Below are 26,321 nucleotides of genomic sequence, written 5' to 3' on the forward strand. Positions count from 1 at the left end.
TGACATTCAGTTTAGCACCCCTAAGAAAGTGAAACAACCTTTTAAAGAGGACCTCCCTTCTCGTCCTGTTCAAAATGATCAACCTGAATTCACTTGGTCCAAGTCTTCCATTAACAAGCCCGTTGCATTACACAGAGGGAGAGACTCTAGAAAGTGCTTCAGGTGTGGTCAGACGGGACATTCAGCTAGACAATGTCATGACGATTATGAGGGAACGGTGCAAAGTGTGTCATTCCCTGTACAAAAGCACAAAGGACGACTGAAATATTCAAAGTCAGGATCAAAACAGCCTATCATAGACTCCAAGTCCATTGTTAACGTTACTGTCAACGGACTTAAAACTTCAGCTTTGTTTGACACTGGGTCTCAAGTTACCCTTATCTATCGTTCCTTCTATCAGAAGCATTTGAGCAACACACCACTTCAATCTACTGGACAGATGAAGTTGTGGGGGTTGAACTCTAAATCATACCCTGTTGATGGAAGCCTGCGCATAATTGTTACTGTACCTGGTTTAGAGGACAAAGGTGTTCCTCCCATGGAGATCACTGCACTTGTGTGTCCCAACACTGGGGACTCCAATGCCGCTCCTGTGATATTAGGTACTAATTGTAAAGCAGTACACTGTGCTTTTCAGAAGTTTCTTGAAGGAGGTCGAACTGCTTCTTTTGATCAAATTGAACTGTCTTCTGATCTTAAAGATCTTTGTAATGTCCTCTCTGTTGGCTATCAACACGGAGTGGTGTATCACATCGGTAGGCATGCAGTGGAAATTCCTCCAGGGGGAGAGAGAATACTAAGGGTTGCTTCCAGCATTGCTCCTGAGATACTTGGAGATGGCAGTTACGTCCTTATGGAAACACCTGAAGAGATGATCAACAAAGAGGGGTGGAAGGTGATTCCTGAAAGGAAAGACTGGAGAGCCAGAGTGGACCTATCTACAGTTGTGACTGTGAGAAACTATTCACCTTACCCCATTGTAATTGATCCTTACCAAAAGGTAGCCCATTGCTATCCTGTGTTTGGTGTTAACCCCTATGCTGAAGTGTGCAAAGTGCAAGTTTAAGGTACCGCTCCTACTGTTGAATTTGATCTGACTGATCCAAACTTATCAGAGCTTTGGGTTCACAGATTGACACAGCAGTTATCAGGATTACCAGAAGTATTTTCTATGGATGAAATGGATGTAGGCTGTGCCAAAAGTGCTCAACACACTTTCAGGCTAACAGATGCCACTCCCTTCCGAGAAAGGCCCAGAAGGATAGCTCCAAAGGATGTTGATGAGCTCAGACAGACCTTACGTCAGATGAAAGATCAGGGGATCATTGCGGATAGTAAAAGTCCCTATGCTTCACCTATTGTTGTGGTAAGAAAGAAGTGTGGATCTATTCGCCTATGTGTGGACTATCGAACCCTGAATTGAAGGACAATACCTGATCAGTATACACTACCCAGGATAGAAGAGGCTTTGGAAGCTCTGAATGGAAATCAGTGGTTCACAGTTCTTGATTTGCGGTCAGGGTACTATCAGGTTCCAATGGCTCCTGAAGACCAAGAGAAAACAGCCTTCATATGTCCTTTGGGCTTCTATCAGTTTACCCGCATGCCACAAGGCATAAGGGGTGCACCAGCAACATTTCAAAGATTAATGGACCGCATTTTGGGTGATTTAGTGCCACGAGAGTGTCTTGTGTACCTCGATGACATTATTGTATTTGGAGCTTCATTGGAGGAACATGAAGAACGTCTCATGCGAGTGTTGCAGCGTCTAAAGGAGGAAGGGCTGAAGTTATCTGCAGACAAGTGTAAGTTCTGCCGTTCATCTGTTACCTATGTAGGTCACATTGTTTCTGCTGAAGGAGTGGCCACAGATCCTGCCAAAGTTGAAGCAGTGGTGAATTGGCCACGACCTCAGAGTATCACAGAGTTACGTTCATTCCTTGGATTCTGTGGTTATTACCGCAGATTTGTAGAAGGATATTCCAAAGTGGCCAAGTCCCTACATGACTTGTTGAAGACTGATTCGAGCGGTCAAGAAAAACAGAAGAAATCCACCAAAAATCCTTTTGGCAATAAGTGGACTTCAGCCTGTGAGGATGCCTTCATTCAGTTAAAGAAGAAGTTAACAGAGGCACCCGTTCTGGCCTATGCTAATGCTCGAAAGCCGTATGTTCTCCATGTAGATGCTAGCTTTGAAGGACTGGGTGGAGTGTTGCACCAGGAGTATCCAGCTGGGTTCATCAGCCGAAGTCTCACAGTTAGCGAGCGCAATTACCCAGTTCACAAGTTGGAATTCTTAGCTCTCAAATGGGCTATTGTCGATAAGTTACATGATTATCTTTATGGAGCAGCTTTCGAAGTAAGAACGGATAACAATCCTTTGACATATGTCTTAACCACAGCAAAACTAGATGCCACTGGACATCGCTGGTTGGCTGCTCTATCAAATTATCAATTCACCTTGAAATACAAACCTGGTCCAAAGAACATTGGTGCAGATGCGTTATCCAGATGCCCTGGGTTAATGCCTGTCTCTGAAGACAATGAATGGGAGGAAGTCCCTGGTCCTGGTGTTGGAGCACTATGTTCTATGGCTGCAGTAGTGGACGATAACGTGGCTTTCTCAGAGATGCGGCTCATAGACTCCATAGGAAGTGGACCTGATGCTGTACCAGACATGTTTGCTTACCCAGCAGCCCTAGGCTCATTTGAGAACTGTTCTATATCTCCTCAGCGGATGATTAAGAGTCAAAAGGCTGACCCTTTGATTGGACCTTTATATAGAGCAGTTAGTGTTAATGATCCAGAGATATTGAAGAAAACCTTGCCTGCTGAATGTAGCTCATTTCTGAGAGACTGGGATAAATTCAGGATTGAAAAGGGCTTACTCTACCGTGTGACTCTGTATCATGACCACCCAGGGAGACGTCAACTGGTTCTCCCTTATTGTTTTCGAAAGATGGTTTTCAGAAGTCTACATGATCATCATGGTCATTTGGGGCCTGAGAAGACCTATGGCTTGATTCAGGACCGCTTTTATTGGCTCAGAATGAGAGAAACTGTGACTAGCCTTTGTAGAAGGTGCCTCCGTTGTCTGAGACGAAAGACCGTCCCAGTTCGAGCTGCCCCAATGGGACATTTACAGAGTTCAGGCCCCATGGATTTGGTCTGTATCGATTTTCTATGCATTGACAATGATTCAAGAGGAATTGGGAACGTGTTGGTAGTGACTGATCACTACACACGGTATGCACAAGCTTTTCCTACCAAGGATCAAAAGGCAGTGACAGTCGCCAGAGTGCTTTGGGAGAAGTATTTCATCCACTATGGCTTACCCCACAGATTGCATTCGGATCAGGGAAGAGACTTTGAGAGCAGACTAGTTAAGGAATTACTTCAACTGCTCAACATCTATAAAAGCCGGACTACACCTTATCACCCTGAAGGTGATGCTCTCCCTGAGAGATTTAACAGAACTTTGCTTGATATGTTAGGTACTCTACAGGTTGATGATAAACGCACTTGGAGTCATAAAGTTGAAGCCATGGTTCATGCTTACAATAGCACAAGACATGAGACTACTGGATTCTCCCCTTATTTCTTAATGTTTGGAAGGGAGCCTAGACTGCCAATAGACCTCTTGTTAGGGGTCTCAACTGATGGTGTCGATCATCAAAGTCACTATCAGTATGTAGCTCGTCTGAAAGATACCCTTAAGTCAGCTTATCGTTTGGCTGAAGAAAATGCTGCCAAGATAAATGAAGGGAACAAAAGGAGGTTTGATCGTCGTGTGAGATACAGAGAATTGAAACCTGGTGACCAGGTATTGCTTGGGCCCTTCTGGGAAGCATAAATTAGCTGACCGATGGAGGAATGAGATTTTTACAGTGGTGAGCAAATTACCTGGAATTCCTGTGTACAAAATAAAGGGACCAGAAGGTAGAGTAAAAGCTTGGCATCTAAACCATGTGCTCCCTATTCCTCAAGTCACTGATGATGATGACTCAGAAGATACTGTGGGAAGGGACTCCCCACAACCTCAGGCTAACATTACAACTGACCCTCCTGACTCTAATGAGAGTGACTGGACTGTAGTTCCTGAGATTCAGAGCCCAACAGCTTCTCCTCTTCCAAGAGAGTCACTGAACCCTAGATCTCCAGAGTTTGTGCCTGAGTCAGTGAGTACGCCTAACCAAGGATCTAGTTCTACTCCACAATCAGTGCCATCTCTTCCCATGACACAAAGCCCTCATTCAGTACCTGAAAATCAGGGATTACCTCATAGGGAAGTGCGTAGAGGAGGAAGGGTTAGACATCCACCACCTGTTTTGACTTATGATACTTTGGGAGATCCCAGCATCATTCCTCAGCCCCATCTATACCATGCCTGGGTAGGAGCAGTATCTAATCTGGTCAATATGCTACCTGTATTTGCATCACCTGGCATGTATTTATACTAATCTGTTGTTTTCTTTAGCAAACCATTGTAATGGAGAGAGGACAACGTTGTGTATTTGAAATTGAATTTCATTATTGTATATAATGTGAGCTTCCTTTGACGGGACGTAAAGGTTTCACCAGGGAGAGAGTGTAGGGAACTGTTATTTTATACACTAGTTGTGGTTTGTTTACATCCATATACAGCCACTACCATAGAGGTCCCATTACAGACAAGTCCCTGGGTGTGCTTCCTGCCCCTACAAGTAGGTCAGGAAACCCCAGGATGTTATATAGTTGTTTTCCAGGAAGTATCAGGCAGAGGGTTCCAGCCTGCCATGTGCTGTGTATCTGGGGAGAACTGTGTGGTAATTCTGTGAGTAATGATCCAGATTAACAAGGCTGCTATCTATGTAGTTGTTACTGAAGCAGATTAGGTCTGCCTCTGTTATATTTCAATTTCTGTATTGGAACCCTAATATCTCTGTAAGAGAGAGATTTGTGGTTCATTATCATTATTCTATTTACACTGCAGAATCCTTATAGTTGTCTATATATATATATATATCAGTGTTTTCAGCTGCATAAGACTGTCAGGTGAACTTTCTGTTAATTGCAGTGTATCTTTGCAGCCTCTTTGCTTGAAGAGCCTTATTGGTCTGGATCTCCCTTTAGCTAGGATTAGCATAGGGAGCGTTGGATAGATTAGGCTAGAGGTAGGTTAGGCATCCGACAGCCACTTAGACAGATAGAGGCCCGGTTGCAGTGACAGCCCAGTTTAGGGATAGGGACTAAGAGTAAGGCTAGATAGGGCATTTTATCCTTTTAGGTGATGCATCGCTGATCTTCAGACAAGCAGTGCATTCATCCGCATAGAACGTGTTACTTGGACGCCATCACAGCATCTAAAGTGGAAGCGTGCATCTTATTGACCCTCACCTCTCCAGGGGCCCCTGCAACCGGACTGCGCTATAACCCATGGTTGGAGGTATTCTGTATACTACATGCACATATACCCGGGTATAATTGCAACCTCCCAATTTATGCTAAATTGTAATTCCTGAATGTTATTCTTATGCATCCTGTTTATGTGGCTGCTTTATATAAACTTTGCATTAATCTCATACAGGTGGGTGACATGTTTTCATGTTAGAAATATAAGCTGGGGGCATTAATACTGCCATGTATAGTTACTGTAAGTTGTCTACATGTTACATTCCTAGACAGGGGGGAGTCTCCTCAATTGCAGGATCCCTATTCCAGGTGGAGGCACTGCCATTTGTATTATCACAACCCCCTCTTCCATATAGCGAAGGCTCAGGATTGCCTACTCATATACAGGTTAGCGCCATAGCTTGTTTGGTGTGGGCCATTTCACATAACCCCCCCCAAAACAGGGCTACAACAGCACACAGTAAAACATCACACAGTTAACCCTTTTTGATCGCCCCACATGTTAACCCCTTCCTGCCCAGCGCCATTAGTAGAGTGGCATTATTTATTTATTTCAGGTACTTATATAGCGCCGTCAATTTACGCAGCACTTTACATATATATTGTACATTCACATCAGTCCCTAACCCTCAAGGGGCGTACAATCTAAGGTCCCTAACTCACATTCATACAAACACATACTAGGGCCAATTTAGACAGGAGCCAATTCACCTCCCAGCATGTCTTTGGAGTGTGGGAGGAAACCGGAGTACCCGGAGGAAACCCACGCAGGCACAGGGAGAACATGCAAACTCCAGACAGATGGTGCTGTTGTTGGGATCCGAGCCAATGACCCTAGTGCTGCCAGGCAGAAGTGCTATCCATTTAGCCATTGTGCTGCCCATTGCTGTTATTGGTGTCACTGGGGATGTCAGTGACACCAAGTAAGCTCCCCCCCCCAGTGTCAAAATGCCCGCCGCAGTCCTGCAGTCCTGCTATAAGTCGCTGATCACCGCCATTACTAGTAAAAATTAAGCTATTTGAAAGCGCTCTAACTTTCACGTAAAGCAATTAATTTACACGTATTGGGATTGTATTTGAGCACAGACACGCAGCAGAATACATTTTGGCCTAAATTTATGACAAAATTTTCATTTTCAATTTTTTTTTATTGGACATGTTTAATAGCAAAAAGTCAAAAATATTGTTTTTTTCTCAAAATTGTTGGTATTTTTTTATTTATAGCACAAAAAATAAAAAAAAACACAGGCGATCAAATACCACCGAAAGAAAGCTCAATTCGTGGGGAGAAAATGGATGTAAATTTCATTTGGGTGCAGCTTCGTATGACCGCGCAATTTTCAGTTAAAATAACACAGTGGCGTAATGCAAAAAATGACCTGGTCAGGAAGGGGGGGGGGATCCTCTGGAGGGCAAGGGGTTAACTACTTCCTACCTGGCCTATAGTCAAAACTGGGAGCGGGAGCACATTAGTCACGCACCTTCTCAGCGCTTTAGCAGCTGCACTGCGGCTCAGTCTGTCACCTGCTGTGAAAACAGATCATTGTAACGGGCTGGTCCTGGTACCCTGTAATTGCTGTGACCAATCACAGTGATTACATGTCAAATGTACACAATGATTGGCTTTCATTCATAGCCATTCATTGTGTACTATTATGAGGATCTCTGCGATTGATCTCAGTTATAACATGGTACAGACAGGATCAATCACAGTGCCAGTGTACCATGTGATAGTTGTGGCCAATCACAGCTATCATAATAGTACATAATGGCTATGAATTGATTAATAAAAATGATATATGATATAACACTGATATTGACTGTTATAAGCAAATAGTATGAAAAAAAATCTTGATCACCTCCCTAGAAGCCGTTAACATACTCTCACCAGTCAGTATCCCTGATCACCGCCACACCAGCCATATGATGAGGCTGTACTGCTCTGCTGACAGTATGTAAAAAAAAAAAGTGATTTTTTTCTTCTTAATTTATTTAATTTACCAAAACATTGTGACAAAAAAAATTACAACTTAAAAAAACTCACCATGCCTCCTATTAAATACTTTTGTATCTCTACATTCCAAAAATGGGTCATTTGAGGGGTATTTCTACTGTCCTGGCCTTTAAAGTGTTACTAAACCCCGGACCCCGCATTCACTATATCTACTCTCCCCGGACCCCGCATTCACTATATCCGCTCTCCCCGGACCCTGCATTCACTATATCCGCTCTCCCCGGACCCTGCATTCACTATATCCGCTCTCCCTGGACCCTGCATTCACTATATCCGCTCTCCCTGGACCCTGAATTCACTATATCTGGTCTACCCTGACCCTGCATTCACTATATCTGGTCTCCCCCGGACCCCGCATTCACTATATCCGCTCTCCCCGGACCCTGCATTCACTATATCAGCTCTCCCCGGACCCCGCATTCACTACATCCGCTCTCCCCGGACCCCGCATTCACTATATCCGATCTCCCCGGACCCCGCATTCACTATATCCGCTCTCCCCGGACCCTGCATTCACTATATCCGCTCTCCCCAGACCCTGCATTCACTATATCCGCTCTCCCCGGACCCTGCATTCACTATATCTGCTCTCCCCGGGCCCTGCATTCACTATATCTGCTCTCCCCGGACCCTGCATTCACTATATCTTGTCTCCCCCGGACCCCGCATTCACTATATCCGCTCTCCCCGGACCCTGCATTCACTATATCCGCTCTCCCTGGACCCCGCATTCACTATATCCGCTCTCCCCGGACCCCGCATTCACTATATCTGCTCTCCCCGGACCTCGCAGTCACTATATCCGCTCTCCCCGGACCCCGCATTCACTATATCTGCTCTCCCCGGACCCTGCATTCACTATATCCGCTCTCCCTGGATCCCGCATTCACTATATCTGGTCTTCCACAGTACACACAAATGGAATGCGATTATTTTAGCAAATATAAACTGCTAAATACCTTTTCTCATCAGCAGTATATAGCAGTCTTGTGACTTCTCTCTGTGTCCAGCCCACCACTAGCTAATGCTTGTAGGAGGAGTTTTCTTTTTGCTCTAGGAGGATGCAGAACCCCTGACCTCTGTCTGATCAAAAGAATACTGCTGATCAAAAGTGTCTATTGGAGTGAGCGATTTGAAGTTACCATTCAGCAAGTTTATCTTCAGAGTCCATATCATTGGGACCAAAAGTTCGGTTAGACCAAACATTGTATGATGTGAGGTCACACTGCTGGTGGTGAGCAGATATTGGATGGAGGAATTAGTGCACCTAGTTTTGTGGCAGCTGCACCTGATGGTTACAGGAACAAGGATTGTTTAAAGAAGAATCTATCTGGACTTTATATTTGAATTTTAATTTGATTTTATTTTGACCTTTGTATTTGTTTTGTTATTTTAGGTTTATTAATTTTTTCCACTATATATTTTTTCACTTCAGTGTGTAATTACTATTGTGTAGAGCAGCACAGATATTATATATACACATATATATAATATAATTTTTTTAGATTACACATTTGCCCACTAATTGAGACGTGTTTTGTGCACTAGCAGCTACTGTTATTGATACACAGTGGGGCAAAAAAGTATTTAGTCACCACCAATTGTGCAAGTTCTCCCACTTACAAAGATGAGAGAGGCCTGTAATTGGCATCATAGGTAGACCTCAACTATGAGAGACAAAATGAGAAAACAAATCCAGACAATCACATTGGCTGATCTGGAAAGAATTTATTTGCAAATTATGGTGGAAAATAAGTATTTGGTCACCTACAAACAAGCAAGATTTCTGGCTCTCACAGACCTGTACCTTCTTCTTTAAGAGGCTCCTCTGTCCTGCACTCATTACCTGTATCAATGGCACCTGTTTGAACTTGTTATCAGTATAAAAGACACCTGTCCACAACCTCAAACAGTCACACTCCAAACTCCACTATGGTGAAGACCAAAGAGCTGTCGAAGGACACCAGAAACAAAATTGTAGACCTGCACCAGGCTGGGAAGACTGAATCTGCAATAGGCAAGCAGCTTGGTGTGAACAAATCAACTGTGGGAGCAATAATTAGAAAATGGAAGACATACAAGACCACTGATAATCTCCCTCGATCTGGGGCTCCACGCAAGATCTCACCCCGTGGGGTCAAAATGATCACAAGAACGGTGAGCAAAAATCCCAGGACCACACGGGTGGGCCTAGTGAATGACCTGCAGAGAGCTGGGACCAACGTAACAAAGGCTACCATCAGTAACACACTACGCCGCCAGGGACTCAGATCCTGCAGTGCCAGACGTGTCCCCCTGCTTAAGCCAGTACATGTCCGGGCCCATCTGAAGTTTGATAGAGAGCATTTGGATGATCCAGAAGAGGATTGGGAGAATGTCATATGAAACCAAAATAGAACTGTTTGGTAGAAACACAACTCGTCGTGTTTGGAGGAGAGAGAATGCTGAGTTGCATCCAAAGAACACCATACCTACTGTGAAGCATGGGGGTGGCAACATCATGCTTTGGGGCTGTTTCTGCGCAAAGGGACCAGGATGACTGATCCATGTACAGGACAGAATGAATGGGACCATGTATCGTGAGATTTTGAGTGCAAACCTCCTTCCATCAGCAAGGGCATTGAAGATGAAACGTGGCTGGGTCTTCCAACATGACAATGATCCCAAACATACCACCCGGGCAACGAAGGAGTGGCTTCGTAAGAAGCATTTCAAGGTCCTGGAGTGGCCTAGCCAGTCTCCAGATCTCAACCCCATAGAAAACCTTTGGAGGGAGTTGAAAGTCCGTGTTGCCCAGTGACAGCCCCAAAACATCACTGCTCTAGAGGAGATCTGCATGGAGGATGGGCCAACATACCAGCAACAGTGTGTGCCAACCTTGTGAAGACTTACAGGAAACGTCTGACCTCTGTCATTGCCAACAAAGGATATTTAACAAAGTATTGAGATGAACTTTTGATATTGACCAAATACTTAGTTTCCACCATAATTTGCAAATAAATTCTTTCCAAATCAGCCAATATGATTGTCTGGATTTTTTTTCTCATTTTGTCTCTCATAGTTGAGGTCTACCTATGATGCCAATTACAGGCCTCTCTCATCTTTGTAAGTGGGAGAACTTGTACAATTGGTGGCTGACTAAATACTTTTTTGCCCCACTGTACATACATATAATATTATTCATAGTAGCGGTTACGTTTTTTCACTTTTTATCTCAGTCAAATGGATTGCTGTCTCCCTGGTGCCAAGGTTTGGCATGCAGTGGACCAGGTTGATAAACGACTGGTAAGGACTGGGCATGTCCCAGCTGTCTTGGTCCATGTTGGAACCAATGGCAGAGTACATGGAAGGTGGAGGCTCCTTAAGAATCAATTTAAAGAACTAGGCTGCAAGTTGAAGGGTAGGGCCTCCAAGGTGATATTACCTGTGCCATGCGCAACTCAGGAAAGACGAGGGGGGGGGGTTTAGAGAACTCAATGCATGGCTGATGACCTGGTATAAGAGGGAAGGATTTGGGTTTCTAGAGCACTGGGCTGACTTTTCATTGGGGTGCAACCTATATGCTATAGATGGTTTGCACCTAAATAGAAGGGGGTCTGCTGTTCTGAAGGGGAGGTTTATGGGAAGGCTGGAGGAGTATTTAAACTAGGATCAAAGGGGGGAGGGAGAATTAGAGTATAATAGGTAGACAGATCAGACAGGGGTCAGTACTTATTGGTGGGTGGAATGGGAAAGATGGGGGGAGGGCTATGGCAGATGATAAGAAGGTTCCCATGTTACAAACAATCAGTGGAATTGGTACCATTTGTATGAAATTAAAGAGATTATTCTCCAATGCCAGAAGTCTGCCAAGCAAAATAAGTAAGTTGGAAGCTTTGGTGTATAAAGACAATAATGATTTAATTGGTATTGCTGAATCTTGGCATCACTCTTCGCATGACTGGGCCATTAATATTCCTGGCTATGTTCTCTTTTGGACAGACAGGGTAAGTAGGAAAGGTGGTGGTTTCCGTTGTTTCTATGTGAGAAGTGATCTCAGAGCGAGTGTGAAAGAGGACCTAGTTAATGGAGAGTGTGATGAGGCTGAAGCATTATGGGTGGAACTGCACATGGGGGGCGTACTACAAAAATAATCATTAGAGTTTGTTATAGGCCTCCCAGTGTTAATGAGGAGGTGGAGACTCAGCTCCTTGCACAGATCGAAAGGGCTGTAGGGGCTGGGACAGTGATAATAATGGGGGATTTTAATCACTGGAGTAATGGCACTGCAGGATCAGTTAAAGGGAAAAAACGTATAAACCCATTACAGGATAATTTTATGGTACAGTTCATAAAGGCCCCAACTAGGAATGATGCTCTGCTGGACCTGGTAATCTCAAACCATGCAGAGTTTGTTACGAATGTCCATATAAAAGAACCTCTGGGTAGCAGTGAGCATAACATGATTTCATTTATTGTTAGCTGTAAACATCAAGTGCATACGGGAAAATAAAAATGCTCAACTTTAAGAAAGTAATTTTCCAAAGCTGAGAGCTGTTCTCCAAGACTTAGACTGGGAGGGAATATTGGCATTGATGAACACAACACAGAAATGGGAGTTCTTCAAAAGACTGTATGTGACCACACTGCAAAATATATTCCTATGGGCAACAAGTATAAAAGGCTAAAAATCAAACCTATGTGGCTTATGGCCACAGTTAAAAAAGCTATAAATAATAAGAAAAGAATTTAATATAAAAATGAAGGAACACTATCATCGTTTAAACATTAAAAAGAATATAACAGAATGTGTAAAAAGGAAATAAAAAAATTGAAAATGAACAACAGATTTCAAAAGATTGCAGGACAAACACCCAAAAATTCTACAAATATATTAATAGTAACAAGGTCCGGTCCGAGCATGTAGGCCCTTTACAAAATCATCTAGAGTGGGTGACTGGGGACAAAGAGAAGGCAAATGTATTAAATCCCTTCTTCAGCTCTGTGTATACAAAGGAGCATGGGGGAGCTCTTGTCCATAATGGGGGGTGGTACTGACACAGCTCCAGATGATCCACATTGGCTCACAATTGATATGATCCAAAAATATTTAGACAGAATAAAGGTGAATAAAGCCCCTGGACCGGATTGCATACACCCACGGGGCCTTAAAGAACGGAGCTCTGTCATTTCAAAGCCATCATTTCTCATTTTTAGAAACTCTTCAATGACTGTCATAGTACCACCAATATGGTGTCTATATTTAAAAAGGGGTCAAAATCTTCACTAATTTTAATCATGTAATTATAGACCTGTTATTTTAACTTCCATAGTTGGGAAGATACTTGAGAGTTTAATAAAAAACCACATAGATGAGTTCTGGCTGAAAAAAAAAATATTTTAAGCAACAGACAGCATGGATTCATAAAAGACAAAAGTTGTCAAACAAATCTGATTTCTTTTTATGAGGGGGTGATCAAAACCTTAGACAGAGGGGTGGCGGTGGATGTGGTATACTTGGACAGAGGGGTGGAGGTGGACGTGGTATACTTGGACAGAAGGGTGGTGGTGGATGTGGTATACTTGGACAGAGCGGTGGGGGTGGACGCGGTATACTCGGACAGAGGGGTGGCGGTGGATGTGGTATACTTGGACAGAGGGGTGGAGGTGGACATGGTATACTTGGACAGAGAGGTAGCGGTAGACATGGTATACATGGACAGAGGGGTGGTGGTGGACGTGGTATACTTGGACAGAGGGGTGGCGGTGGACATGGTATACTTGGACAGAGGTGTGGCGGTGGACATGGTATACTTGGACAGAGGGGTGGCGGTAGACATGGTATACTTGGACAGAGGTGTGGCGGTGGTATACTTGGACAGAGGTGTGGCGGTGGACATGGTATACTTGGACAGAGGGGTGGTGGTGGACGTGGTATACTTGGACAGAGGTGTGGCAGTGGACGTGGTATACTTGGACAGAGTGGTGGCAGTGGACGTGGTATACTTGGACAGAGGGGTGGCTGTGGATGTGGTATACTTGGACAGAGGGGTGGCAGTGGACATGGTATACTTGGACAGAGTGGTGGCAGTGGACGTGGTATACTTGGACAGAGGGGTGGCTGTGGATGTGGTATACTTGGACAGAGGGGTGGCAGTGGACGTGGTATACTTGGATTTTGCAAAAGCGTTTGACACAGTTCCCCACACACGGCTAATGTGTAAGGTAAAGTCTACAGGTTTGGAAAAATCTGTATGTAAATGGATATAAAACTGGCTAAAAGATCGTATTCAGAGAGTAGTAGTTAATGAGTCATACTCTGCATGGTCTAGGGCTGTCAGTGGTGTACAGGAGCAAATTGGATCATGCTTTGCTGGGGGTTTTTTTGCCTTCCTCTAGATCAACTGGGGGTGTAGGATTATAACTTTTTTTTTGTGGAACTGGATGGACTTTTGTCTTTTTTTCAGCCAGACTAACTATGTAACTATTTTGAACATGTGTAACAAAATGCTTCCAATGGTATATTTATCAGATCAAACAGGAGGAAATAAGAGACGTTCACTCTTAGGGTTTACAGTACTTTAACCATTTGCCCTCCTGAGGATTTACCACCCCCCCCCCCCCCCATCCTAACCAGGCCATTTTTTGCTATTCGGTGCTGCACTATTTCAAGCAGTAATTGCGTGGTCATACAATGTTGTACATAAATGAAATGAAAAAAATGAAAATAGAGCTTTCTTTTCTTGGTATTTTTTCACCAGTGCGCTTTTTATTTTTCGCAATATAAACAAAAAAAACCACCAAACATTTAGTAAAAAAAATGTTTTCTTATTTCTGTCCTGAAAAATATCCAAAAAACTCAAATTTCATCATAAATTTAAGCCAAAATGTATTCTGCTACACGTTGTTGGTAAAAAAAATATCCCAGTAAGTGTATATTGATTGCTTTGTGTGAAAGTTATAGTGTCTACAAACTATGGTATAGATAATGGAATGTACGCAGCTTTTACTTTCTGATTGCCCAACACATTTCTTGAGGTGCTAAAATACCAGGACAGTACAAACACCCCCAAATTACCCCTTTTCGGAAAGTAGACACCCTAAGCTATCTGCTGAGAGGCATGTTGAGTCCATGGAAGATTTATTTTTTGACAATGACAAAAAATTTTTTTTTACACAATGTTGTCACTTAATTGATGTATTGCTCACATAAGCCATGGGTATATGTGGAATTACACCCCAAAATACATTCTGCTACTTCTACCGTTTATGGGGGTACCACATGTGTGAGACTTTTCAGGAGCCTAGCCACATGCAGGAGTCTGAAATCCAATGACTACTTTGAAAGGCTGAAGGTGCGTAATTTCCTCATTTCACTTCCTGACTACCTATCACAGTTTCGGAGGCCCTGAAATGCTAAGTTTTCCAAAAACTTGTGGCAACAAAGGAGATCTGCAAAATACTCACCATGCTTTTTATTAAATTCCTTGTGGTGTCTACTTTCCAAAAAGGGGTCATTTGGAGGGGTTTGGTGCTATCCTTGCATTTCTGGGCCCCTGAAACTCTGATAGGTAGTCAGGAATTGGAGTGAGGAAATAAAGCCCTTTAAAAGCCTGAAGGTGCTTATTGGATTTTGGGGTCACCGGCTGAATATAACAATACCAGGATGATGCCTGTAGCTACAGGTATCATCCTGGTATAACCACTCAAATTCCAGTGATGTACCAGTATGTCGCTGGTCCTTGTTGGGTATATATGCATGTTCTTTTTTTTTAATGCAGCCTGTGGGCTGAATGAAAAAAAAGAGAAGAAATATCTGCCAGAAAAAGTGTGTGGTATGCCCACCATTAGAATATACTGCTCTCCATCCACCCACTTCCAATGGTGAAATGTTCTTTTTTTGTCGTTCAGCTTTTGGCATGAAGGAAAAAAAAGATCCTAACAGATTTCTCTATTCACATCAGTCAATATGGATGAAGAAATCTCTTCCAAATTATTTTTTTTAAAAAATATACCGAAGCATAGGGGCCACCCACTGGTAACCCCAGGTCCCCATGCTTCGGTATATATGCTCTTTTTTTAAATGCGGATTAAAAATCTCATCCAAAAGCGCTGCACACACCTACTTATGTATATTCTGAGAGCAAGACCCTGTTGCTGTCAGAATAAACAAGTCAGTGCTGCAGCTGAATGGCATCCCTGCAAAGAAAACAGCAAAGGTTAGCAATAAATTAGTAACTCAATAAAACAACTTTTTTATTGAAATATGTTCCAAAAAATATTATAAAATATATACGCCGAAGCATAGGGGCCATCCACCCACTAGACACCTCAGGCCCCCATGCTTCAACATATATGCTCTTTTTTAAATTGCATATGAAATATCTCATCCAATAGCGCTGCCGACACTGACTTATGTATATTCTGAGGGCAAGTTCCTGTTGCTGTCAGAATAAACAGCAGCTGAATGGCATTCCTGCAAAGAAAACGGCAGCGGTTAAAAATAAAACAGCAACAATAAAACAGTAAAATCGTAACAGTAGAACAATAATGACAACAACAAAAAAAACTACAACTGTTTTTGGTTTTTGACATTTTTTTATTTTTGTTTGGACTTGTACTTTTTACTATTTTTTTTTTACTTTTTTTTTAACTTTAGGCAGGTGTCACGCCTAAATCCATGTCTGTTACAGACACAACTTCTTTTTTGGTGTATCCTTTGGGTTGGAGTACCAGGAATGGCATTGGGAAAATGCATCTCATGCAGCCGGCTAACTGCATTTGGTTTGATGGTTTAGGCCACAGCACCTTCTGGATACAAAAGGGCCATGATGATCTCTTCCTGGTATTTTAGGAAGGATCCACTATATCCAGATGCTTTGTAAAGCACAAAAGCATTATATAGAGCCAATTGAAATAAATAGACACTTTTTTGTACCAGCATCTGGCGTTTTGGGAAACTAAGTATGGCTTCATCATTTGGTTGCTGAAGTCCACCCCTCCCATGTTAAGGTTATAGTCGTGGACACAGAGCGGCTTCTCAACAAAACCAGCTGCCATGGCAATTTGGATGGACGTGTCTGGGTGAATGGAAAACAAGACAAAAACATCCCATGTGTCCTTCCACTTCACTATGAGCAATTCCTAATTTCTCTAGCAGGCTTTTTTCCCCTTTCTAAGATGGGTATTTACAAGCTGTTGGTGGAAGAAGCCCAGCGATATGTCGCACGGTACCACATGCACCAATCCAAGATTGTACAAATGTCTAAATAGTGGCACTCTTGATTAAAAATTGTCCATATATAAGTGGTACCCCATATGGAAAAGGATGACACCAAGTCCCAAACTATCTTGCCACTACTCCCCATGTAGTCTGGGCATCCAGGAGGCTCCCCGTGACTATCGTAAATCCAAAACTTATATTTTAGCCTGTTGTCCTCTCACAGGTCTTATACACCTTGACCCAATATCTGGCACACTTGCTGGGGAAAAATTGTTTGAATGAAAGGCGGCCAGAAAAATTAATGAGGGACTCATCAATGCAGATGTTTTGCTGGGGAATATAGCCATCTGCAAATTTTTGGTTAAGGTGATTTATGAGGGCCCGAATTTTGTGTCAAATTCAGGCTCACCCTGAGAACGACAGTGTGCTGTCATTGAAATGCATAAAACACATTATATTCTCATATCTATGCCTGGCCATGGCAACAGAGAACATGGGCATATGATGAATTTAGTCTGTGGACCAATACAACTGCAATTCATTTTTTTAGTAATGCTCATGTTGAGGGTTAGGCCCCCCAAAGATATTTAAATTCAGAAACCGTAATGGGTTTCCATGTGAGTGGTCTGTCCAGGTTTGAATTTGGGTTGGCGGCGATAAATTATGTGCATATAAATTGCTGTAATCCACAAGCAATGCGTACAGATCTTCGTGAAAAACAGCTCCAAAAAAATCAAGGCCATTAGTTAAATTTGCTGTTTCCACCTCAATTCAGGGTTGGGCAGTGAATGGGAGAAGTGCGGGTGCTGCCCAATTTGTGTTTATCAGCAAATCGGGATTTTGCAAGCACATCTGGAAGGATACTACGGGCCTGTGTGCGAATTCTTGGTGGCTTTAAGACACTACTTGTGCTCACCACCGCACCAGCTTGTAGTTATGGGACTCACCACGTCACCAAGTGATACTGCAGTGCTGGTATGTATAAGACCAGGATGTACTAGGCTACGGGTGTTCGCCATTTCACCAACAGGTAGAGTGGCACTAGTACTGGCACTCTGCTGCAAATGAGAGGCATCAGGCGATTGTAACATCTCAGCAACCTGGGAATGGGGTCGGGTACACCTGATCTTAGCAGATCCATAGTCTAAGGTATCTGTCAGGGTGCTGCTGTTGTCTACAGGTTCATATTCTGAGGCTGATTGTGTCAGTGAGTCTTCCCCTTCGCTCTCATCTGACATGCTCAGAATCCTGTAGGCCTCTTCACTAGAGTACCTTTCCATTAAAATTGTCCACTAAATTTATAGGTACCTTGTGCGACTCACGGGGAAAAAGAGCACTTGGTTGTCAGGGACTGCTTGAACCGCTAAAAAAAAATTTACCGGCAAGTGCTAACGGAGATCAGGCCTGATTCTGCCAACACTGCGGTTTTGTGTGCAATGTATCAAGTGACAGTGACCTACTGACACTGCACTTGCTGGGGGAGAAGGGGGGTAAGTGTAGGGGCTAAATGCAAGTGGTGAAGGTGCCGGGGCTGATCCTGCTAACGCTGCGTTTTTGGGGACGCTATACTAATGTGAACGCTGGTATAGTGCTGATCTGATCAAAGATATTGATCTGTTTAGACACTGTACTAGCAATGGAGGTTTATTGTGTATGTGAGCGTGTTCCTGGCAATCAAAGGGTTAAATGTGATTACTGATGGGCAATCTGACGCTATCTGGGAGGGACACTAACTGACCAACTGATGCTAATGCTATCTGATGTTGCGACACTAATACACTGATCAGCAAAAAATCTGTACACTGTACTAATGACACTGATGACAGGGCAGTGAAGGGGTTAACTAGGGGTTAACTATACGTTCGTTCCTAACCCCAGACACTACTAAACAACTCATTCCCTCCCTTATTATCCCACGTCTGGACTACTGCAACTCCCTCCTCACCGGCCAACCTCTTCACAGACTATCCCCGCTTTAGTCTATCCTGAACTCAGCGGCCAAACTCATCCACCTTACCAACTGCTCCGCTTCTGCCACCCCCCTCTGCTATTCCCTTCACTGGCTCCACTTAGTGTCCTCCACCCCCCTCTGTCATTCCCTCCACTGGCTCCCGATTGCCCAACACATTACATTTAAATTACTAACACTGACATAAAAAGCCATTCATAACGCTGCCCCAAACTACCTCACTGACCTGATACCCAAATACCACCCAACCCGTACTCTTCGCTTCTCACAAGACCTCCTACTCTCTAGCTCCCTGGTCTCCACCTCCCACGCCCGACTGCAGGACGTCTCCAGGACTTCCCCCATCCTCTGGAACTCCCTACCCCAACCCATCAGACTGTCACCTACCCTCCTCACCTTTAGGCGCACCCTGAAAATCCATCTCTTCAGAGAAGCCTACCCCACCCTCACCTAACTGCCGATCTCCTCCTCTCTTCCTACCACTCCATCCCCCACAGCCACTTCCTCCTGTACCTCTACCCCCTCCCTCCTAGATTGTAAGCTCGAAAGAGCAGGGCCCTCGAACTCCTCGCGTTTTGTTTGGTTACTGTATTGTCTCATGTTCTGTCCCCCACTATAATGTACAGCGCTGAGCAAACCTTTCTGGCGCTATATAAATACTATATAATAATAATAATAACTAGGGTGGGGGGGGGGAAATCAAGGGGTTATATGTGTCCTAGAGTGTTCTAACTGTAATTGTGCGCTGCTTTTACTCACTGTGTCTTGATTCTTGTCTCTCTGGGATGGAATGTGCCCAGAGAGAGAAGATTTCATCACTTTCTGTACCTGTGTAAGTGTAAACACAGGTACAGGAAGATCCCTGATAGGACAGGGATCGATCATCCGACTAAGGCAGACCATCACTGGCCTAAATCAGATGACTGATCCCTTGGGGATCAAGTCACGGCACCCGCAGGTCAGCGGGGGGGCACGCCTGCCCCCCTTACCCGGCCCGCGAAAGATGCGGGAGCGCAAATCACGTATATTTCGTGATTTTGCGCACCCGTGCCACCCTGTAGCAATATTTCTGCTATAGGGCAGCCAGGAAGCGGTTAAATTATTTTAACCTGAGAGACAGAAGTCATTCCCCATAGAGAACCCCAAAGTTTATGAGTTAGGAGATGATTTCTAAAAATATTTTATTTCCTTCTATAATTTCTGTGGTATTTATACTGATATGTGAAGGACCGATAAGACTAACATAACATTCGAAGCAATAAAGTTCATGGGTGACACTAAGAAATGTCATTGCTTGACTGTAATTGTTACACATTTGTGGTGGAAACTGTACAATGGGTGCCCAATGTCATGAATAGTGATTGTCACATGTGCTCCTCCTCACCGTATTATTGCCCATGTTCCATGTTATGATGTTGGGGTCAATGTGAAATTGGTCTTCCTCTTTAGCCCATGGTGTGTAGAGACCAACATCCGTAGACCTTAATCTAAGATGGCGGAGAGACTTCATCCAATTTACTATCTTGTAGTGGAAAGGAAATTCACCATTTTCATCAAATAACGTCATTCTGTCTGCCGTCTTAAATGGATTTTTTATTTGTTTTACATATTTATGCAACTGGAGGAAAGAAGAACCTCAAACAAGTTAAAACTGAAGTTTAAACTGTTTATATATTTCTTGTTTCTCCATCCTCATTTACTGTATATGCATGTTTGTTGTTTTTTTTTAAATAAAACCTTTCAGTTTATACTGTATACATTATATGAGACTCATTGATGTCATCGCTGGGTCTCTGTGCATCCCTATGCAATGCAGACAAATCATGGGTAGTGGGAGGGATCGGCAGAGTGTTGTACATAGCTTCCTGAAAACATCACCACACCCTGCCTCAGGTCTCTTCTCAGAGCCCTCAGATGCAAGCAGTGACCTGGATCTTGGGAGGAGATATGGAAATATCAGAACACCCTGATGAATGGATGTCAGCTTACCAATTCGTAGATGTCATGGCCAGGGGCGGACTGACCATTAGAGCACTCGGGCAATGCCCGAGGGCCCGGGGTTAATAGGGGGCCCCAAGAAATGCCCCTGGTACCTTTTTCATAGGCTTTTTTGAGTGTGGGCAAGGACACAGGGGCCCCATGATCCCCTATTGCCCGGGGTCCCCATGAGTTGTCAGTTCATCCCTGGTCATGGCTGTATTAGTTTTCCTTTTTAAGCTTTCTTCTATTTCCATCTGGTGATGTGGCCAGTAAGTCTGTTTGTTTTTCAAAAGAACAAGCTCTCCTGCGGATGTATGAATTACAGTGATGGGGCAAACTATTTTACACTGGCAGGGGTGCTTACATTGATCAGCTTTTATTTTTTTAAATGTAAAACCTTTATCCTAAAAGGGAAAAGCTGTTTGCTGTATGTTAAACAATTCCAAATTCCTAATTCTGCACTTATATTATATTGATGGCAAGCTTGCAAAACATATTTGTTTTTTATGATTAATCATTATTAATATTAAAATGTGTGATTGGCCGTGAACAAGGGATAGTGTGACATTCTCCAGTTATAGCCCAGACAGAAAAATGTATTTGGAGTTAAGCTGAGTATTCTATAGAAGGACATAGCTGGTTAAAAGGTCTTTGGTATAGAATGTCATGGGAGTGAACCAAAATAGAATTAGTATGAAATAATATATATATTCTAATAGTATCTGTGTGTATTTCTTGGATACACAGAATATAACTGGATATAACATTTATAATGAAAGTTGATCCAGGGAATATCGGATTGCCTCTCGGGGGATCAGGAAGGAATTTTTTTCCCTGCAGGAGCAAATTGGATTGTGCTTTGCTGGGTTTTTTATTGCCTTCCTCTGGATCAACTGTGGGTGTAGGATTGTAACTTTTTTTTTCTATGGTTGAACTGGATGGACTTTTGTCTTTTTTCAGCCAGACTAACGATGTAACTATGTAACTATTTTGTTTATGTTTTATAAGTTGGTGATATGTGTTACATAAGTAGATTTTTGGTTATACAACATTATTGAGATATTATGTTGTAAAGATAGATTCTTAGTTTCTACTATCATTTAAACAGAGAAACTTGTCACATGAGCAGGCTGATGCAACATGGTTGCTCAGTGGTCCAAAGTCCTCTTTTCTGATGAGAGCAAATTTTGCATCTCATTTGGAAACCAAGGACCCAGAGTATGGAGGAAGAATAGAGAGGCCCAAGGACCCAGAATATGGAGGAAGAATGGAGAGGCCCAAGGACCCAGAATATGGAGGAAGAATGGAGAGGCCCAAGGACCCAGAGTATGGAGGAAGAATGGAGAGGCACAAGGACCCGGAGTATGGAGGAAGAATGGAGAGGCACAAGGACCCGGAATATGGAGGAAGAATGGAGAGGCACAAGGACCCGGAGTATGGAGGAAGAATGGAGAGGCCCAAAGACCCTCGAGTATGGAAGAAGAATGAAGAGGCCCAAGGACCCCGAGTATGGAGGAAGAATGGAGAGGCCCAAAGACCCCGAGTATGGAGGAAGAATGGAGAGGCACAAGGACCCCGAGTATGGAGGAAGAATGGAGAGGCCCAAGAACCCCGAGTATGGAGGAAGAATGGAGAGGCACAAGGACCCGGAGTATGGAGGAAGAATGGAGAGGCCCAAGAACCCGGAGTATGGAGGAAGAATGGAGAGGCACAAGGACCCCAAGTATGGAGGAAGAATGGAGAGGCACACACTGCAAGATGCTTGAAGACCAGTGTGAAGTTTCCACAGTCTGTGTTGATTTGGGGAGCCATGTCATCTGCTGGTGTTGGTCCACTGTGCTTCATTAAGTCCAGGGTCACCGCAGCCGTCTACCAGGAGATTTTGGAGCACTTCATGCTTCCTTCCACAGACGAGCTTTATGGGGATGCTGACTTCATTTTCCAGCAGAGCTTGGCACCGCCCACACTGCCAAAAGCACCAAAACCTGGTTCAATGACCATGGGATTACTGTGCTTGATTGGCCAGTAAACTCATCTGACCTGAATCCCATAGAGAATCTATGGGGCATTGCCAAGAGAAAGATAAGAGACATGAGACCGAACAATGCAGAAGAGCTGAAGGCCGCTATTGAAGCATCCTGGTCTTCCATAACACCTCAGCAGTGCCACAGGCTGATAGCTTCCATGACACGCCGCATTGAGGCAGTAATTGCTGCAAAAGGGGCCCAAACCAAGTACTGAGTACATATGCATGCTTAGACTTTTCAGAGGTCCGATATTGTTCTATGTACAATCCGTGTTTTATTGATTGCATGGAATATTCTCATTTTCTGAGATTGTGGATTTGGGGTTTTCATGAGCTGTAAGCCATAATCATCACAATGATGACAAATCACGGCTTGAACTATCTTGCTTTGCATGTAATCAGTCTCATATATTAGTTTCACCTTTTAAGTTGCTGCACTGAAATAAATGAACTTTTCCAAGATGTTCTAATTTTTCGAGTTTCACCTGTATGTAGTGTCCCCTCCTTTCAATGAAATTGCTCTACTAAGCAGTATTGTTTGTGTATGTGTGAAGATGTCAGTTAGTGGTATGAGCGGTGCGAAGGTGTCAGTTTGTGGTATGAGCAGTGCAAAGGTGTCAGTTTGTGGTATGAGTAGTGCCTTGGTGTCAGTTAGTGGTATGAGCGGTGCGAAGGTGTCAGTTAGTGGTATGAGCAGTGCAAAGGTGTCAGTTTGTGGTATGAGCGGTGCAAAGGTGTCAGTTAGTGGTAGAGCGGTGCCTAAGTGTCAGTTAGTGGTATGAGCGGTGCTTAGGTGTCAGCTAGTGGTATGAATCAGTCACCTGACAGTCTCTCTCTGGTCAGTCTCTGTCAGCTCTCCGCCCCCCCCTACAATAGTATACATGGTATACACAGCAGTAGGATGGAGATAACTCACCAGGCCTGGTGGAGGGGCTGAGACCGAGGGGGGGGAGCCATGTTCTGCCGGTATGTATCCTCCTTACAGCCGCCTTTCCCTTCCCTCTCTGTGACAGAGATCCCTGCCTCCGCTGGACACTGCCATCCTCTGGGATCATCTTCCAGCCTCGGCTCCCCACCGCCATCCACTGCGGAGAGCTCCGACCCTTAGAGCGGCCTACAGCCTGGTCAGGCGCACTGCATGCTGGGAGTTGTAGTCCTTACCCCGCACACCCTGTCAAGATTGTAGTTAGCTCCTGTGGAGGCGGCAGATCATAGGCAAGGGAATGACTACAACTCTCAGCATGCAGTGCGCCCGGCCAGGTCGTAGGCTGCTCTGAGGGTCGGAGCTCCCAGAGCACACAGTAGTGGATGGTGGTGGGGAGCCTGGGTTGAGAGATGATCCCGCAGGGCAGCAGTGTCCAGGGGAGGCCTGATACTCCCACTCCTCACTGGATTCCTCTGCTGTAGTGACATCACTGACGTCCCTTCTTCCGAGGCGCGGTGCCACCCCCTGAAAAGTGCCACCCTAGACAAGTGCCTTGCCTCGCGGCAAATACGCCCATGCCTATGCTCACCTCCAGGACATCTCCAGAGCCTCTCCCATGCTTTGGAACTTACTAATCCAACTGTTTCCCATTATTTTGTAAAGCATTGTGCAAACAGTTGGCTCCATATAAATTCTGTATAATAATATAAATAAGGTGTGTGGTCAATGTACTCTAAAAATCCTTCTTATGTTTATATACAAAACATTCATCTAAAAAATAATTGACAGACTGTAGCACTACACCGTTTTACCTGATTAAATCTGTTAATATTAAAACTGTGATTAAACTTGTTCAAAAACTGTATAGCTTCAGCCATAGCTTCTACAGCAATATATATTTGTACGCAATCTCTGCGAAGCACACGTCTCTCAATTTCTGGAAGATAATAACTTAAGATATTACGTCTAAAACTAGTAACATTTTGGAAATAAATATTTTTTCCATTTTGAGTTGATGTCATGTTATACAATGTAATGGTCATATCATCCATCAGCAGACTAGTTTGTGAATGCCTGGACATTAGATTGTCATCAAACACAATTTCATCTCTAAGAATTGGTGGATCAGAAAACTTTAAAGACAAACTTGTTATAAAACTGATTAAAAATGTTATCATCCTGAGTTCATCTGGAGTCCAGCCTGGGGGAAGGATAATCATATTGTTCCTATTGATAATAGAGTAGGCAAGGAGGTATTCAAAAGCAGCATTTGTGACGGAGCCACAAAATATTAAAACTTTACAAGGTGCTTTACTAAGTGCCTCCTTCCACTGATAATATGTAGCAGAATTTACAGTCATTCTTTTTTCAAAAGCCACACAAATCTCCTGGGAAGCCAAATGTTTCTTCAGAATTTGCGCTTCAGTCTCCCCGCTATCATCATCTGAAAAAAGTATTCCAACCCAATTCCAGCCAAAATATTTCACTAGTTTGGTGATTGCTAAATATTGGACATCATCATTCTGAACGGTCCTGAATACATGCAGGTAAAGCCGTCTGTCACTTAATGAACGATCGGTGGCTCCATAGCTGATCTACAAAGAGGAGGAATAACTAATAACTATAATGTGACTATACTTCCAGATTACATTCATACCCAGCTGCCGGTGGAATCATCTTTGGAGACCGCACTGTACAAATATTTGATCTTTCAGATTAAAGTTGTACGACTTTTGAGGTCTGACTACGACTTGTGACTGAACAGTGACGTATTACCACTCAGTGCGACTTGAATAAGTGATGGTCGCAATGAAGTCACTCAAAAACAGTGCAGGAATAGTGATGGGCTGGATGTTCGAGTCAAACGTAACGTTTGGCGGACACACGAACGGTAAGGGCGTTCAGCGGGCTATTCACCCACAATGCACTCCGCTCTGACAGTGCATTGTAATTGGCCAAAACAATGTACCTGACCACAGGTCAGGTCCATTGGCCAATCACAGCACAATTGGTGGAGCTAGCAATGACATCAATGCTAGCTCTGTTCAATTGCTTACATCTGACTTGCAAATGTCAGATTGTGGTGAGTGCTCGGCAGGTGCAGGTTGGTCAGCGGGCGTCGTTTTTTTTTTTTGGTGAGTCTGCATAGTAGTGACAATGCTGGACGCCATGATTGATGATACATTATAACAATGGAACCATTTTTCAATTCTTTTTAAATAAAGGACTTTTTTAAACTGTTGTGTTTTTATTCACATTGTATACTTTTTTGGTGAATGGATAGGGGTACATACTCATTCACAAGGGTGGGCAGGATCTAGTGGCCCCCTTTTTAAAGGGGGCTTCTAGGTTCCGATAAGACACCTCCTGCAGACACCCACAACCACAGCCCAGGGTTGTGGGGAAGAGGCCCTTGTCCACATCAACATAGGTACAAGGTGCTCTGGGGGGGAATCCCTCTACCCCAAAGCACTCCCCCATGTTGAGGGCATGTGGCTTGGTACAGTTCAGTGGGGGGGGGGCACTCGCTCGTACCCCCCTTTCCTGACCTTCCAGGACTTTGTTTGGATCAAGGGTCTAGTAACAATTTTAGGGGGGGACCCATACTTTTCCCCCACATTTTTGGGAGGTGGGGTTCCCCTTAAAATGTTCATAAGGACAAGGGAATCTTCCCCACAACCATGGCAGGTAGTTGTAGGGATCTGCGAACAGAGGGCTTATCAGAATCTGGAAGCCCCCTTTATCAAGGGGCCCCCAGATACTGCCCTCCCCATGTGAATGAGTATGGGGTACATGCTACTCATTCACAAAAAT

At 43.8% G+C, this 26,321-nt stretch overlaps 1 protein-coding gene across 1 annotated transcript in view; it reads right to left on the reverse strand.

Annotated features, from left to right (window-relative positions):
- Positions 1 to 26,321, reverse strand: part of LOC149445870 (vomeronasal type-2 receptor 26-like) — an 86,279-nt gene that overhangs the window by 41,555 nt on the left and 18,403 nt on the right. Inside the window, exons 3-4 of the mRNA XM_089653329.1 lie at positions 24,320 to 25,102; positions 19,961 to 20,194 (exon numbers count right to left, since the gene is read on the reverse strand). Coding sequence (XP_089509455.1) covers positions 19,961 to 20,194; positions 24,320 to 25,102 — 1,017 coding nt within the window. The remainder of the gene's footprint in view (positions 1 to 19,960; positions 20,195 to 24,319; positions 25,103 to 26,321) is intronic.

Source organism: Staurois parvus, unplaced genomic scaffold, assembly GCF_062004578.1.
Source record: "Staurois parvus isolate SC_StPar_1 unplaced genomic scaffold, SC_StPar_1.0 ptg000706l, whole genome shotgun sequence".
Lineage (NCBI taxonomy): Eukaryota > Metazoa > Chordata > Amphibia > Anura > Ranidae > Staurois > Staurois parvus.